Here is a 17,700-nt window from a genome sequence, read left to right on the forward strand (position 1 = left end):
GATCAAGCTTGTTTAGGAACCCAAACTTGTTGAGGGCCCTTAACTTTCTCAACAAGCGACTTTGCTACCTAAATTTTCTTAGGCCTATTCTTGTTGGGAGGTCCTAAGAACATAACTTTCATTTTTTCACTAGAGTCCTTTCTAAGCATGTAATGAGCATTGAAAGCAAAGGGTCTAGCATGCTTGGGCAAGGGTTGTGGTGGTGGAGTTTGACACTCATGGGCAAAGTGATATTCTTGTCCACACTCAAAAGACATCTTTGGCTTTGGCTTTGACTTATGTTGTTGTTGTTAAGCTTGAGCCTTCTTCTCTTAGTTTGCCAAGTACCCAATGCCACTTCTATCCATCTTCATGACGATGTTCATTAGTAACTCACTTTGAAGATGTTTGCCTCTTGTGAACTTGCTCAATCCAATCTTGAGATGTTCTTTTTCTAACTTGAGCTTCTTGTTATCTTCTTTGAGTGCATTATCATTTTTCTCTTCCTTGAGTCTCTTGTTCTCTTCTTTGAGCTTCTCATTCTTAAGAATCAAATCACCATCATAATCAAGAGTTTCTAGCACTATAGTATTGGTGGTTTTGAGCTCTTCAAGATCTTTCTTAAGCTTTTCATTATCATGCTTGAGCTTGACATACTCATCATAGTTGTCGGTTTCAATCACTTTCTTGCCTTTGCCACTAGATCCTTACTCAATGCTCTCAACAATTAAATTATCACATGATGTGGCTATATCAATCTTAACAACATCGTTAGTAGCATCATGTGGCTCATTGGACAAAAGTTCTTGAGCAATAACAAGATTATCATGATTGATCATGAGAGTTGTATATTCTTCTTTTAGCATTTTGTAGCTAGTGATGAGCTCTTTATGCATCCCCTCAAGTTTATCATGTTTATCTTTAAGCTCTTTCTTAGAAGATTTGAGCTCCTTGAGTTTGGATGACATAGCATCATTTGCTTCTCTAAGCTCAACACTAGCCGTTTCCACTATATCACATTTAGCTAAAAGAGAATCATTCTTAGCTTCTAGCTTTTCATTCTTAGCTCTAGTCTTTCTAATGATCTTAGTGTATTGGTTTAGCAATTTGACAAGATCATCATATGAAGGTGATTCAAATTCATCATCATCACTATCACTATCACTATCATCATTGTTAGCATGATCATCACCACTACTATCATCATCGTTTGATACCTTTCGTTCACCCTTGGCCATAAGGCATAGGTGTGTAGAGGATGATGGCGGTGGTGTCGGTGAAGATGATGAAGAGTCAATCACAATGGCGGCCACCTTCTCGTTGTCACTATCATCATCGGATGAGCAACTAGATGAATCAATGTCCGTAAGCCAATCACCGATGATGTATGCCTTGCCATTCTTCTTTTTCTTGTGGAAGTCCTTCTTGCCATCCTTCTTCTTGTATGGCTTGTTTTTCTTCTTCTCATCTTCATCTTCATTACTTGAGTCATCTTTCTTGCCCTTGTACTTATTCTTGTACTTGTCTTTCTTGGGCTTGGTGCATTGATGTGCTAGATGACCAAGTTCTCCACAATTGTAGCAATCCATCTCTGAGATTGGCTTCCTTCTAGTGCTAGTGAAGAACTTCTTTTTCTTCCCATCAAACTTGACGCCATTCTTGTTGAGCTTCTTTAGCATCTTGGCGGTTCTTCTCAACATGAGAGCAAGACTTGCATCATCAATTTCATCATCACTTGAGCTCTCATACTCAAGTCTTGCTTTGCCCTTCTCTTGGCTAGCCTTGAATGCCAAGTCTTTGTCTTTCTTCTTGGTAGAGGATGAGCCATCTTGTGGTGTGATGTGCATGTACATCTCATGAGCATTGATCTTTCCCAAGATTTGAGTCGGTGTAGTGGTGGAAAGATCACCTTGATGAAGCACGATCACAATATGCCCATATTTATCAATGGGGAGGACACTCAAGATTTTTCTTACAACATCGGATGGTTGCATATGAGTGAGTCCAAGCCCATTGACTTCCTCTACAAGAACATTCAAATGTGAGTACATTTCATTAGCGCTTTCTTTCGGAAGCATTTCAAAAGAATTAAGCTTTTTCATTACGAGATGATAGCATTCCTCACGCTCCCTCTTAGTTCCCTCATGGAGCGTACAAATGTCCGACCATAGTGCATGGGAGTCCTTGTGGTTCCTCACCCAGTTAAACATATCTTTGCAAAGGCCTCTAAAGATGGTGTTTCTAGCCTTTGCATTCCATTTTTCATAGTTCACTTCATCGCCTTAAAGGTGCGTGGGATCTCGAGGTTTTGGGAATCCTTGTGAGACGGCTCTAAGTATCCCAACATCTAGAGCTTCTAACTACGTCTCCATACGGATTTTCCAATAAGGAAAATCATCTCCCTCAAAGATAGGAGGTCCATCCCCGTGAGACATCTTTCTCTTGGCGGTTAAGCCTAAATACGTGAGCACAAGGCTCCAATACCAATTGAAAAGATCAAGATGTCCAAGAGGGGAGGTAAATTGGGCTAATTCTAAAATTCTTTGCAATAATTAAACCCTACGGTTAGCCCACTTCCCCCCTTGTGCCTAGAAAGTGTTTCTATTGTTCTGCCGCACAAAAATTTAGCAACCTATGTTCCAATCCTACTCTAGCACGGCAATTCTATGAATGTAAAGACAAGAATTGAATTGCTCAAAGTAAATGCTTAAAGTAAAGAGAGAAGGAGGAATGCTGCGATGTTTTGTCGAGGTATCGAAGAGTCGCCACTCTCCACTAGTCCTCGTTGGAGCACCCACGCAAGGGCGTAGCTCCCCCTTGATCCGCGCAAGGATCAAGTGCTCTCTACGGGTTGATTCTTCGACACTCCGTCACGGTGAATCACCCACAACCGCTCACAACTTGAGTTGGGTCATCCACAAGCTCCACCGGATGATCACCAAACTCCCAATCACCACCAAGCCATCTAGGTGATGGCGATCACCAAGAGTAACAAGCATGAACTCTCACTTGACCACGACAAGTCTAATGAGAAAGGTGGATGCACACTTTGCTACTCTTGCTTTCACTAATGAGGCCTCTCTCTTGGATTCTCAAATCTCAATCACCTCACTAGGACCTTGCTCTTCTTGGCACTCTCAAGGGTGTTTCTCAGTTGTTGGAATGAGCAAAAGTGATCCCTCAAACGAATAGAGGAAGTATTTATAACCCCTCATTCAAAACAAACCGTTATCTGCCTCTACGGGGTGACCGGACGCTCTGGTCAAGGTGACCGGACGCTCTGGTCAGTTCACCCGCCACTGAGTAATTTAAGTTGTGACCGAACACTGACCAGCGTCCGGTCAGCACTGACCAGATGCGTCCGGTCACGAAAACTGCTCTCTGGAACCTTACTGGAGTTGACCAGACTCTGGCGCCCAGCGTTCGGTCACTCACCTCTCAGCGTCTGGTCACACCAGACGACTTCACCTTGATCAAATGAACTGACCGGACTCTGCGCCAGCGTCCGGTCATACCGGAACCAGCGTCCGGTCAACATTTGACCCTCCATTCACTTCCAACTCATAATCATATGTGAATGAAGTTTGCTCCAATTGATATAAGGGCTATTTAGGAGCTACCTAGTGCTAGATTTAACAAGTGTGCACCACACCTAACCCACTATACTCACCTAGGTCAAGCTACCCGTCCATACCCCCCTTAATAGTACGGCCAAAGGAAAAACAAGCTCCTAAACTACTCTAAGTATCTCTTCAACCCCAAACGATACTTAGAACTAGTCCATCCTTAACCTTGTCATTCATTCTTTGAAAACCGAAACAATTTCCATCGTAGGGGTATGACAACCATGATTGCCCAATCAATTGCCATTAGCATGACCTAACTTAATTGCATCTGCAAAACACACGTTAGTCACAGTAATCTCGTATTGTCATTAATCACCGAAACCCAACTAGGGGCCTAGATGCTTTCACAATGCACCGAGATAAAACAGTTGCTGCAGTCAATTAAGTACTGATGAACCAAATCACTATAGCGCACCATTCATATCTCAGAATAGTTCATTCTTAGTCTTATGATGGACTCTTTATGGTCCTATTGTGCAGTTTATTTTTGCTTATACTTTTGTGCACATACAAAGAATTGTTTACTTCCAGAATCGCAATTTTGAGATCTCAATCTTATCCCATATGGTAGGCTACCAACAAACTTAATGCCGACAACTTAAGGTAGACCTATGGTGGCAAAACTTAAATTGAATATGGTGCTCTACACTTAGAACTTAAACATTTAAAACTTTAAACTTACTTAAAGAGCACCAACATCTTAAACTTACATGATTAACTTTGATTCTGGATTGGTCTTTCACATTGTCTTTGCTTTGGCAAAAACCATTTGACATATGTTAATCAAACCAAAAGAAAAACTGCACTTCTTATATACAACATATTCCGGGATGAATATCATATACTAAAAGTACCTTATAATAGTAATAACTTTATTCTTAATCAACTAAGATAAACTTAACTTATATTAATTAAACATGCTATAGCTTAGTTTCATATTAGAAGCTATACTTTAAAGATAGGATTGAAGCCATTCCACGGTATGGCTTCCCTTGACAAGAGTGCTGATAATTTCTTATGTGGATTTCTTAATATCAACACATCTTGCAAAAGAAGATTAATGTCACAGCAACCTATAACTTAGTGGTTACTAGACTTCTTATTCATGAGCATGTAATATTTTATATGCATAAAAGCTAGATTACTTTAAGTCTTTCCAAGGGTCCATTCTTGGACTATGTTTGCCAAGATTCCCGGACACAAAACTTTAAGGGCGTGTAATAACTTAGTCATAAAACTTATAGCTTACTTATAATACTTATGAATTAGTTATAATACTTAATTACAATACTTATAGATAATGCTTATGTCAGCGTATATCTAATGAAGAAAACTCATCACCCTTAGATTGGAGTATGACTATTCTTTCAACTTATAGAATAATTTTAAAATACTTCCTTTTATGGACCTATCTTGATGAGTCTTAGTATTCAAATAAATATAGGAAACATCACCAAGATAAATATATGTAATATCTCTATTGTTTTTACTTATGGACAACAAGATAAAATAAAATAATTAACTTTGTACCTCTGCTTATCTTATCAAGATCAATGGCAAACAAAAACCACTAATGAACTTCTTATTTCATTAAGGAGAGTTTCTTATCATTTTCCTTTTAGAGTCACTTTAAGTTATGTGGACCCATGGCAGCCTACTGTTTTGACTCCATCAAGAATACTTATTATCTTTAAAATTCAAAGGATGCTAAAAAGGATTAACTTATCACAAACTTATTGGATTAGTTTTGTAATTCAATCACATTAGACTTAATAAATCACTTAATGAAGTGAATTATTGTAAAACTTTACATCACTTCCCCTTCAAATGTGAACCAAACAACCGTGTCACATTTTGAAGTCTTATGTTAAATCCACTTTATTAGGTTATTTTATATTTTAGCATGCACATTTCTTATGAGCTTAATCCTAATACTCGTACTTAAAGCAATTGATCAGAAGAATTTCTCCCCTGATCCTTACCATCATGAAATCTTTTACGATGAGAACTTAAACTTTTCTAATAAGGGCTTAATTATGTGCATAATCTTTGTATAAAACCTTAAATCAACAATCTTACTTTATACTTTGTCAGGGTACATATAAAACAACTCAAACTTATGGTTGCACTTAACAATAGAGATACGTAATCTTAAATAGAAAAGAACTTTAAACTAAATTAAATGTTCAACATGGCATTAATCATACGCTGATCAGATCAATAACATGTCAATAATATAACTAAAAGAAAAATATTGTACTTAAAATAGATGACACATGAATACAATCAACGTTGGCCAAAAAGTATCCCTATGCCAAATCTTAACAATATGAACAATGGAAAAATTATACTTAAGAGAGATGACACATGAATACAATCAACGTTGGCCAGAAAGCATCCAACCAAGATTTCTCGTTGGTTCCATTTTAAATAGAGACATCTGCTCTCTAACAAAAACTTTCCGTTGGTTCCATTTTGATTAAAGAGGAGCAACTTAGTGACCATGAAAGTAAATGCTTGAGACAGCAACTTAAGATTAATTAAATGACGTGTGACTATAAACAATGGCCCTGTTCGGCAGGACTTATTGCTGCTGCGACTGGTTTATAGGGCTGATTTATTGTGAGAGAAAAATAATATTCCATGGCTGGCTGATTCTGGCTGATAAGCTCAAGCGAATAGAGCCAATGTTGGCTAGAATACAGCCACAAGCCACAAAACCAATTATATAAAACTTATCTGGTCTCTAGCAAGTATTAACTTATCGGAGAATAAATTTACCATATGATCAACATATACTTAGTTGCCGAAGCGTAAGAAAATTAGCTTAGTTTAATAATGAGGCTAGTAACTTTAGCTTTAGATTAATCGCAAAAGATCTTTAATCACTTCTTATGGTCTGTCTTAGGAATGTCCAAAAGCTTTATATATGTGCGGGAATGAGCCTTATGAACATAGCTTAGGACAATAAACAACTTATTAGCGGGCAACAAAATCATGACAATCAATAGCCGTAAACAACTTTGGTCAGAGTACGACTATGAAAGTCACTAAAATAAAGCCCAAAACTTAGTTATCATAGATGTATAATTTTATGAAGGCCAAATTAATCACTTAAGGCATATAAAAGAAACACTTAAAATTAGGGAAATAATCATATTTATGCCTTTTCTTTCATAATTTAATCTAGCCCATTACTCATACTTAGTTTAAATGTTCCCACATTTAATATGAACTTCAATTTCTCCAACTAAATTTTCCCGTTGGTTCCAACTTAATTGGAGAAAAGAATTTGGACTTTTGGTGGGAATAATACATTATACTTAGGAAATAAAATTTATTGATATATGTACTTATGAAAAATGCTTAGAAATGCACTTGAAATTTTAAACTTAGACTTAACTTTATATTAACTACAATGATTATTAACCACTGGCATGCTTAAATAAAACAATTCTCGGACTAATTTTTTTCGTAGGTTCCAATCTAACCATAGAACAAGACTTAATTTTCACAGCGGAATTAACTTATAATTATTTGCTAATACTTAATCTGAAACAGGGCAATAAAAAATGCACTGAAATCATATTAAACTTAAGCCTAAATTTATTCCTCAAAACAATGTTCTTATTAAATAGAAACTGATTTGGTATTATACTGTAAAAAGGAAAGCTTATTTAAAAAGCTGAAAATGTAAAAGCTTAACTTAATTCGGCCCATACATTTATTTGGCCCAGCTATGCTTAGACTGCAGCCGTGCAGGCCAGCAAGACCATAACCTGGGCCTGGGCCAGGAAACCCCATTTGGGCTGCATTTTCTCCGGCTGGCCTGCTAAAACCAGGAGCTTTCTGAGACGTCCTATGAGGATAAACGGTCTCGCTTCTTTTTTGGGACAACAAAACTGCGTGGCCAGGAAAACCCTAGGCCATTTCTTTCTCCTCTCCGTGTTTCTCGCACGTATAGGTAGCCGCAGGGGAAGCCGGTGACGGAGAAGCTGGTGGCGCCACTGGGGCGCCCTTAGCTGAGACGCTCGCGCACACAGAAGTTTGAGGCGGCAGCGGCGCGGCACCTGAGCACCGGCGGTGAGCTCGCGCAGGAGGGCCGAGACATGCTCATCATCGTCTTAAGGTGAGGGAAAAAATCTTATTTGTGCTTAGGGTTAGGGATTTGGGACTGAATTTGGGTAAGAACTTTGGGATTTTGCGTCTAGGGTTCGGATTTGGGGAAGAACAGGGCCTTAGATTTGCAATTTCTTTGATTTCCCCTCCTTCTAAGTTCTTAGCCGAAACCCTAGATTCTGATTTGGCTTAAAAGTTCTTTGAATCGGACAAATCCGAGACTGATCTATGGTCCAATGGGAGCTAGGAAGGCTTAACTGATACCAAATGTTAGAAAGTACTGAGTGTTAATTATAGGATCTAATTACCTAGCTCAATCAGTAGAACACATAGTACTTAGGGATTTAGATATAGTCGATCTTATTTCATACCTTGTGCTGAGGTGGTGGAGACTTGCGGATCTCGACTTCCAGTGGACGTCGATGGTGAGGACGTCGGCACGGGGTGGCCGGCGGCTAGATCCTAGTCTTCAGGAAGCACCCTGAGCTTACCTTGGCTGGTAGGTGCTTAGGGAGGCTAATCACGATCTTAATGCTAATCAACTTAGACACCGTGACCCCTTTCTTATAGCTCGCGCACCGCTGGGACCAGACCACTAACCGTTAGTTCCATTAGGTCCAGCGGTCATGGACCGTTAGTGGGCCATTAAGCCCCTAATGACTCGGTCAGTCATTTGACTAAGCCGAGATCATTGTAACATGTATGAGCACTCTTAACTATATATATGCTTAGTATTCATAATGTAGTTGGTCTAAATTAAAACTAAAAGGACATGCATGTTCATGCTGACAAATTAAAGACAACGCATGTGACTTCAGGGACTACTTCACAATGGGTCAGTCGCCGTGAAAAGGCTCTCCCAAGAACTCGATATGGACGAGAAGAATTTCAACCAAGAGATCAGTAGTCTGATAAAGGTGAAGCACAAAAACATAGTACCAGCTCGGCAAGCCCCTCTTGCGCCCTTTTGGATAACCACTAATAAGCTAGAAAAGGTCATTCTACTAAACTAAAGCCAGAGCCATGTAGCTCTTACGGTTGTACTATAAGTCCCGGGAGAATCCGCTAATAGATAAGTCTTTAGGGAGATAAACTAATGCCTCTGTAAAGTAGCCAGACACTCTAGCCCCCTATAGTTCATGTTACTAAAAAGCATTTTTAAGTGTTTATTGCATATACCATTAATCAAGTTACAAGATCATAGTAATTCATCTTGAGCACTAGCAATAAACTACCCAATGTATATATCCCATGGTGTTAAGGTACAAAATACTAGGATCCACCTTATTGGTAATCAAGGAGACATGCAATATGATTAAGTGATTAAATGTGAATAGGTAACAAGGATGGTCCCATGCTATACTTGCCTTGCTCAGCAAACTCCTGTTGATCCTGCTGGTCGTCAAAGTACTGCTCTTGCTCAGCGTTGTACTGCTCACCGTCCAGACTCAATCATCAAACATCAACACACAAACATCCACACAGACATACACGAAGCAAACAAGAGCTATGATTAGAACAATACACCAACAGTGGAAAATCAAGTTGAAAAAGCTTATAAAATTAATCTACGCATCGCTACGATCACACAGACGTGAAATTCACCGAAATCGGAGCTAGAATGGAGAAGATATGACATTTAGAAGTTACTGATGGCATAATCGTAATTATCATGAACTATTTTCGTATTAAAATAAATAAAAAATGAATTTAATTCACAGTCTGGGACGACGGGCACAACTATGGAAAAGTCTAGGGTCTCTTTAACAAAAAGGTTGGTGAAAGGGTATCGGCCAATCTGGGCCCTTGATCTCAGATTGGGCGGCGAGGATTAGAAGAGAAGGGAGAAGAGAGAAAACCGGCCGCCGGAACAGTAGCAGGCGCGGTAGTTGCCATTGCCGGCGGCGAGGAACTCATCGGCGTTCATCGATTTGACTATTCTGGCCACCAATGACCACGAAAAAAGCATGGGGGAAGAGAGGGGAGGACCGCGAACTCATCTAGGAACTTAACTAAGTCGGAGAGGGTTAAAAGGCGGCGCGCGGCTCGGTTTGGCCGGCGGGTTAGCCAGAGATACCCCGGCAAGCTAGTGCGCGTTGCACTGAGCGAAAGGGAGAGAAAGGGTGGCACCCGGGGCTTTCCTACCTCCTTTCGAAGCTCGACGAAGAGGTCTACACGACGACGGAGCGACGAGACGGCGAGGCAAAGGAAGCAGCGGCGAGCTAGGGTTTTGCGAGATAGGCGAGCTCGAGCAGGACGGCGGCTCGCAATTAGGATGTGAAAAGGGGTGCGGCACACCTAGGGCTTCCTTTTATAGGGCGTGGGCGTGGAGAGTACGCCACAACGTGCACAAATCGAAAGTGGAGTGACGGGGTTCTCCCGGTCGAGTCCGGCTTAGTGTCGACTCCAGGAAGGAGATGACACTGTGGTGTGGGGCCGTAGTGTCGGTGGGAGAGCGAGCGGGTCCCGGCGGTCAGTCGCACAAGAGAGAGGGAAAAGGGGTGCGGAGCTGGGCTTCAGAGGGAGAGAGCTCGCGGTCGGGCTAGGCCTGCTGCCTTGGGCCCAGGCTGCGAAAGCCAGCAGAGAGAGGGGAGGGAGTGCGGGCGTCAGCATGGCTTGGCCTCTGGACCGGGTACTAGGCTACGGCGCTGCATTGGCGGGGTGAAGAGCAGGCCGACGGGGCAGGGCTGCTGGGCCATCGCCAATAGAGGGAGGGCTGGGCCGGTAGCTCTATAGAAGAGGTGGCCGCTGCTGGGTAAAAAGGCCAGCAAGCCAAAAAGACACAGGGAGGGATGGAGAGATTTCTTTTCTTCTTTTCATTTTCCTTTTTACTTTCCAATAGATTTTCAAATCCATTTTAAAATACAGCCGAGTGCCCAAAAAACACTCGGCAAACTTTTTTTTCAAAAAAATAAAAAATGGCACGCCGACACCACGCCCGCACCACCAGGACCGCCGCCGCCACCACCATCCATGATAGTGAGCACCACCACCACCACCACCAAAGCCACCACCACCACCATGAGAAGAAGGGGAGGGGAGGTTCCATCGCCATGGAGCCCGCCGCCGCCGCGTTGCTCGCCGTGGAGCCTGCCGCCGGATCCGCCGCCGGGATCCACCGTCAGATCCACGGATCCACCGCCACCGGGATCCAACCCACCGGATCCGTCGCCGGAGGACACCTCTCCGTCGAATCCGCGCCGTGGTGGCTCCATCCCACCGGATCCACGATGCCACCCGCCGGTGGAGACATGGAGGGAGGGGAGGAGGGCAGATCTGCACCGCCACCCACTGCTGCTGCTGCTCCGCATCGTCGGGAAGGGCCGAGCCACCCTGCGCCATAGACGGGAGGGGCTTGGTTGCCTCGCGCGTGGCCGTGAAGGGCCCCCCCGGAGGGAGGGGAGGGGCGCGCCGACGGGCGGATCTGAGGGGGGCGCGCCGGAGAGGGAAGGGAGGGGCGCGCCGACGGGCGGATCTGAGGAGGAGGGAGGAGCACCGGAGAGGGAGGGGAGGGGTGCGCCGGAGAGGGAGGGGAGGGGCGCGCCGACGGGCGGATCTGAGGAGGGAGGAGGGGAGGGAGGGGAGGGGGGGAGCGCCGGAGAGGGAGGTGAGGGGCGCGTCGGTGGATGGATCTGAGGAGGGAGGAGGGGAGGGAGGGGAGGGGGGCGCCGGAGAAGGGGAGGGGCGCGCCAGCGCCGGAAATGGAGGAGGGGAGGGAGGGAGGGGGCAGCCGCGGGGGAAGAATGGGGAGGGGAGGGGCGCCCGCGGGAAGAAGAATGGGGAGGGGAGGGGCGCCCACGGGGAATTAACTATGATTTTTATCCATTGGCGAGTGTTCTAGATCTAGGCACTCGGCAAAGTTTTTTTTCTTCTCTTTCTTTTCCAGAAAAATAATTTTTGTCCTTTGCCGAGTGTCCTAGATCTGGGCACTCGGCAAAGTTTTTTTTTATTTTTTTTCTTCTCTTTCTTTCCCAGAAAATGATTTTTGTCGTTTGCCGAGTGCAAAAAAAAACACTCGGTAAACCCCCTCTTTGCCGAGTGTTTTTTTACACTCGGCGAAGCTTCTATTTGCCGAGTGTTTTTTTTTTTTTGCCCAGGGTTTCTAGCGCAGCACTCGGCAAAGAACTTGTTCGCCGAGTGCCCGAGGGAAAACACTCGGCAAATTTGACGTTTCCGGTAGTGGTTGCATCATGTGTTAATTTTGGATATTTAGTACTCGGTCCGTTTCAAACTGTAAGTCGTTCTTGCTTCTCTAGATACATTGCTTTTACCATGTATCCAGACAATATTTATCTAGGTGCATAGCAAAAGCTATGTACTTAGAAAAGCCAGAAAGACTAACAATTTTGGAATGGACAAAGTACTAAACATCACAGAAGACGGCATTTCTTTCAGTTCACCAACTGAACTCACAAAATAGCTTGCAAAAGTCTAGAAATCTTCTTTTTTACACAATTAATAAAACATGAACCTGCAACAGCTTTACAGTAGTACAAATTACAAAATAGACTAATATAATGTCTTGATGGTACCAGATAAAACCAAATAATAGTCACAAAAAACTCATCAGCACAAGTGACTCCCTAAATCAACAGGCTTACTGTTTGATCATATAAGAACCAACAAATTAAAAAAGAGAAGTGCTCCGGTAGACATTTTTCTAAAATCTGTACAAATCCCAAAGCATAATTGGCTAAATAAGATGCATTGTTAATTAGTTTACCCCTCAGTACCAGCCTTGGCATGCCCTGCTCGCCTGACCAACCCAGCCCAACCCATTCGAACAGAACTCCAATGATCTACTCCTGTCCATTCAGCTGTTCCTCATTTGGTTCAGTGTTTTATTGCACGACCGCCATTGCTGCACCCTCCGCCTCCTTGCTCACAATCTGCCGCCACCCACAGGCTGCTCTTGTTGTTGCGTGGTCTCATCATAATGATTTGGTGCATTAATTAGCAGCACTGTGACAAGGAAGTTGCACAGCAATTTGACTTGGAAGTGTCAGTTCCCATTGAAGTGTTGGAATGTGAGGAAATGTGAAAGGATGATTTCATGTAATTGGTGCTCTATTGATTAGTACAGTGGCCGCTTGATGAAACAGAATACAATGTTCTTGCCCAAATCAAACCAGAACAGAACTAAAGAATCCTGAGTTCTTATCATGATTTGGGATCTAAATAGCAATAAGATCTGCAGATGACCTTCAGAGCTTTACTTAAGCTACGTAGCAGCTAGCTGTCACGCATTAGTGTCCAGCACTACTGCCAAAGCTTGAGAGGTGAGGTGTCCAAGGAGATAAGAGAAAAAGACTGACTTGTAGGTGTTGGATCTCATAAACGGTTCAGACAAAGCTAAAGTCAGTTGTAAAGTGAGAGGATTTGGATCAGAGTAATCGGCCTCCTGCTGCCAAGCTATAATGAGTTGGCTCTCGAGCTAAACTAGCTGAGCCTGTACGAGCTATCTCATTATCTTAACAAGCCATAAGGAGCCAAGCGCTTCTTGTCCAGTCCTATTGTTAAATATGTTATCTAGGTCTAAAGCGCTAAAAACTTCACCCTTCATGGACAACTCAAAGTGAAGAAATGGGAAAGCGACAGCTCCATTCTGAATTTTATTTTTCTAGCTCATCAATAAAAAAATTCTCCATGTTGGCACACCATATCGACAACAGTAGGGTATTTTTTAATTTTGGGTTCTTTGGACCTAGATAACACATTACAACCTACAATTTCAAAGTTTATGGATCTAGATGACACTCCTAAAAAGATCAAGTTCTGCCCATACATTTCATTTTGTAAAATATATCAATGACTCACAAGTATGCCAAGAACATATAGAATAATCAACAACAGAATAATGTAGCATATTTTAAGTAAATGTAAGATTTCACTAGAGCATTCATCACAATGCGCATAAAGTTTTGGAAGTTAGATAAAACAAACAACATACCAAACTCGTCGGTAGAAGCAAGATTCTAGATCAAGAGGCTCCCTGTGTAAACATCAATGCTTTGAGTTTCTCCAAGTTCCATCTCCTTGATATCCAACACATCTGTTAAACTGTCGGTTGTTGGATCATAGCATTGTAATAGCCTCTCTACCCTGTCACAAATGACTATCCTCCCATCATCTAATATCAGTAAAGGACGTGCATATAAACAATCCCGCACAACACTTAATCTGTACTTTTTAACCCAGAGACCTCTGTTGTGATCCATGAGAAACCATAGGTCGAAAGAGACACCAACATCATTGTCAATTATAACCAAGCTGCCATTTAAGTTGGCTAATGAGATTTTCCGCTCAAAGGCCCGAAAATCAGCACTACGCAATGGCTCTGGACCCCGAAGTGTTGGCATCCACTTCTCCGTAAGTCCGTATCAAGGTTGAATGGAGCTGGCTTGCTGGTTCCATAATTGCATAATCAAGCAAGAAATACACAACCCCATTGAGGGCTAAGCGTTCCATGATTTCTCTTCTCTCTGTTCTCATAAGGCCACTCGGTGGGTTCTGCTTTCTCCTCCACCTTCCCTGGCTACTCCCATCAAGGCTGATTATGTCGCATAGCTGAGGTGGCGAGCCATTAGCATGGCTGATGCGGAGTACCTTGTACTCTCTAGTGGAAGCAACCTGTCCAAAAGCATATGCAACTGTCCTGCAGTTGTGCATGAAACCAGAAACCCAACCAGATTTCTGCTCTATGCAAATGCCCACAAACTCATCCGAATGGAGGCCAGGCAAAGCGAGGGCAACTGAGGTGGCCGGGTTGAGAACCCAGGCGCCCAACGAGGGTTTGCACCACCTAAAGACACAGAGGCGGTCGAGGTGGGTGAGCGGCAACTCGATGGGATCGGAGCCAAAGGGTATCCGCCTGAGCGGCTGTCCCGACAGCCCCACGATGGCGGGGCTCCGCGTGGCGGGACTTGTGCTCCGCGGCGAAATGCGGATCGGAGGTGAGGGCATGCCAGGACCGGCAGACGGCGCGGAGGCGACAGAGGTCCTTGGCCGGGAGGCGCAGGAGGACCTCGAACAGCGCGTCGAGGGGTAGCGCTGGCGCGCCGGTGTTGGATACCGAGGCTGCATGGCATAGCTTAGAGCTGGACGCCATCGATCTGGGGTTGTGCGAGATTGGAGGCGGAGAAGGGCGGAAGGCGGCGCCGCCGGAGGGCGGAGCGCTGGTGAATGGATCTCTGTCGTGAAGTTGCCTATTGGGCTCAGGCAAGGGTTTCGATGACAGAACCTCGGGCCATTCCAGGCTGGGAGTAAGGAATCCTACTTGTAAACAGTGACAGCCCAATTCTTGCTCCTGCCAGCTCTATCCTTGGCCCGTGTCCATAGTGCCCTTTCTATTCGATTTGATTATTTGATGTCAACTTGCAATATGAGTTGATTTGTGCGAAGCCACATTTTGCTGGCTCCGCCCGTGAAGAGGAAAAGTGCTCCGGCTCCTTCCTCCTTCATCGAAGCTGTTTTTGTTTTGCCCGTTTGGCAGGGCTCCAGCAGAGTCAGAGTCGAAGCTGCTCGTAGAGCCCTGCCAAACAGCCTCTAAGTCATTATAAGTTTTCTAGATATGTATCTATATATAATGTACATCTAGGTATTATCAAAAATAATATAACTAAAAAAGCCAAAACAACTTATAATTTTAAGTGGTGGGAGTACCTTTTAAGATCAGAAAAAAAATGAGTCATGGGTCCCCTTACTCTCGGGGCAGCCCATGGGACAAGCATATGAAAAGCCTAAGGTCCAATCCACCTGTGGCCACAATAACTCCCATGCTCCGCGTTCTAAAAAAAACCCCAACTTTTGAGCAAAAGACTTGAAAAACTTCATATTACGTGGATTTCATGTTGCTTTCCAAAACTCTGTATGGTTAAGAAAGAGAAACTCCCAACACTCATGGAAAGTGGGATGCCCCTTAGGTACAATGGGGGCAGCGACGAAGCCAGTGGTGGGGCTGGGGGGCTCTAGCCCCCCTACCGATCCTAGGAACGTGGAGCTCTCTAAGCCCTCTCTTAAAATTTTATGCATATATGTATTAGATAGGAGGGGCTAACGTTAAGAGAAGATAAAAAAACCTCTATTTTTTTTCAGCCCCTCCTAAATTTTTTTCTGGCTTCGTCCCTGAATGGGGGTGAGGGTTCAGGTGACTGAGACCTAGGTAAAATGTTGTCAAACCACTAGTTTTTCGAGCGTTTTCATCATGACTGCTCCACCGGTCCCTGCCCACCACCTCGGCCTCCGAACCACAGTCAGCCACCCAACACCTAGCCATGACCAGTTTCGGCTTCCCGCTGCTGGCCGGCTGCGCACGCTGTGCGTGGCCAGCATGTGGCCATGGTCGAATATGGCTAGTTGCATGCTATCTTTTCTCCTTGAATTCTAAATCAGACAACTTACATCTTGAACTTTCAAAATCGTTCGAATTACCCTGTTATCGTATTGAAATTGTTTTAAAGGCGGTTTTATCTTTTTAAGTTCAAAATCGATAAATACTTATGCTAGACAAAGTTTTTGCCACACAAAATGTCTCTAACCTTCTAGAAAATTTGATAAAAATCATAGAGACGGATTAAGATACGAAGAATCCAAGTAAAATATTTAGAGCTTGTAAAAGCTAAAATATATTTTAGCTCTAGCAAAAATGAGAAAAATACACAAAAATGTAGAAAAAAACCAAAACATTTTAATTAAAGTCTAAACGTATTTTAAAAACTTTAGGCTGCAAAAATATGAGATGCAACCAGCATGAATGCAATATATGTTAGTGTCAAATGCATTCAAGCTTGTTATGTCTAATGTTTTTTTGTTGTGTGAAGTTTTCAAAATACACTTATACATCAAATAGAAAGAGTTTTACATATTTTTTGGGATTTTTTTTTCATTTTTCCTAGAGCTAAATCTAACTTTGGAAGCTTCTAAAGATATTTTCACATGCTTTAAATATTTTATTTGAATTTGTTCTGTCCCAATACATCTCTAGGTATATTTTTTTGGAATTTTTTGAAATTTAAAGACATTTTATGTGGTACAATAGTCTTATCAAGTATTTAGTTGATTTTTTAACCAGAAAAAACAAAATTGCTTTCAAAACATGATAGGGAGGTAATTTGAACGGTTTTGAGAGTTCAAAGGGTAAGACTTCTAGTTTTGGAGTTTGATGAGGAAAATCAAACTACGTAGATGAGGAGGTAAAATAGACCTTTTTTCTTAAAAAAATATGACAATGTGCACTTGAAATTCACTACTACAATAAATCTTTTCTAAGGCATTTGCCAAATTGCCTCCGAGGCGGGCGGGCCGGTTGCCTGCCTCCATTATTGGGTGGCCGGACAGCTAGCCCAGCAATCGCCTCAGTTAATAACTGAGGCGGGCAACCTAAAAGGCCCGCCTCGGTTAATATATATTAACGAGGCAAGCATCCTAACACAATCGCCTCGGTAAATCATTAACCGAGGCGGGCATTCTAACTCAACCGCCACGGTAAATCAGGCCCAGCCCTCTAGCCCACACCTGTCCACTACCATCACCAATATATAAACGCAGGGGTTAGGGTTTTCCACTCCTCACTTCTGTCTCCCCATCCCGCAGTCGAGGCCGAGCGGATGGAGAGCTCGACCATGCACCCCTCGGGAGGGAGAGCCCGATGGCGCCCCTCCACTCTCTCCCTCACACTCTCCCTTTCGAGCCCCTCTCCCTCCATACTCCGATGGTGGTGCGGGCGACTCCCTCTCCGGCATGGAGGTGAGGAGGACCACCGATGCGCCTCCCTCTCCCTCAAGCGGCGCGGCCTCCCTCTCCCTCCAGCGAGCGGAGCAGCGGCGGTGCAAATCCGGAGGCTCCCTCTTCTCCACCCCCCACGGATCTGGCGGTGGCGTGCGTGGGGCGACGGATCGGGCATGCAGGGGCGGCGGCGCGAGGCCCAGATCCTTCCCTGGTGGTGGATCCGACAGCCCGTGCAAGAGATCCATCAGCG

At 43.7% G+C, this 17,700-nt stretch overlaps 1 protein-coding gene and 1 pseudogene across 1 annotated transcript in view; one reads left to right on the forward strand and one right to left on the reverse strand.

Annotated features, from left to right (window-relative positions):
• The first annotated feature begins 7,502 nt into the window (after positions 1-7,502).
• Positions 7,503-17,700, forward strand: part of LOC136484143 (5'-3' exoribonuclease 3-like) — a 29,593-nt gene continuing 19,395 nt past the window's right edge. The window contains exons 1-2 of the mRNA XM_066481336.1: positions 7,503-7,734; positions 8,543-8,641. Coding sequence (XP_066337433.1) covers positions 8,597-8,641 — 45 coding nt within the window. The 5' untranslated portion in view covers positions 7,503-7,734; positions 8,543-8,596. The remainder of the gene's footprint in view (positions 7,735-8,542; positions 8,642-17,700) is intronic.
• LOC136483824 (putative F-box protein At1g50870) lies at positions 11,662-16,713 on the reverse strand (annotated as a pseudogene).

This window comes from Miscanthus floridulus, chromosome 9 (genome assembly GCF_019320115.1).
Source record: "Miscanthus floridulus cultivar M001 chromosome 9, ASM1932011v1, whole genome shotgun sequence".
NCBI classification, from domain to species: domain Eukaryota; kingdom Viridiplantae; phylum Streptophyta; class Magnoliopsida; order Poales; family Poaceae; genus Miscanthus; species Miscanthus floridulus.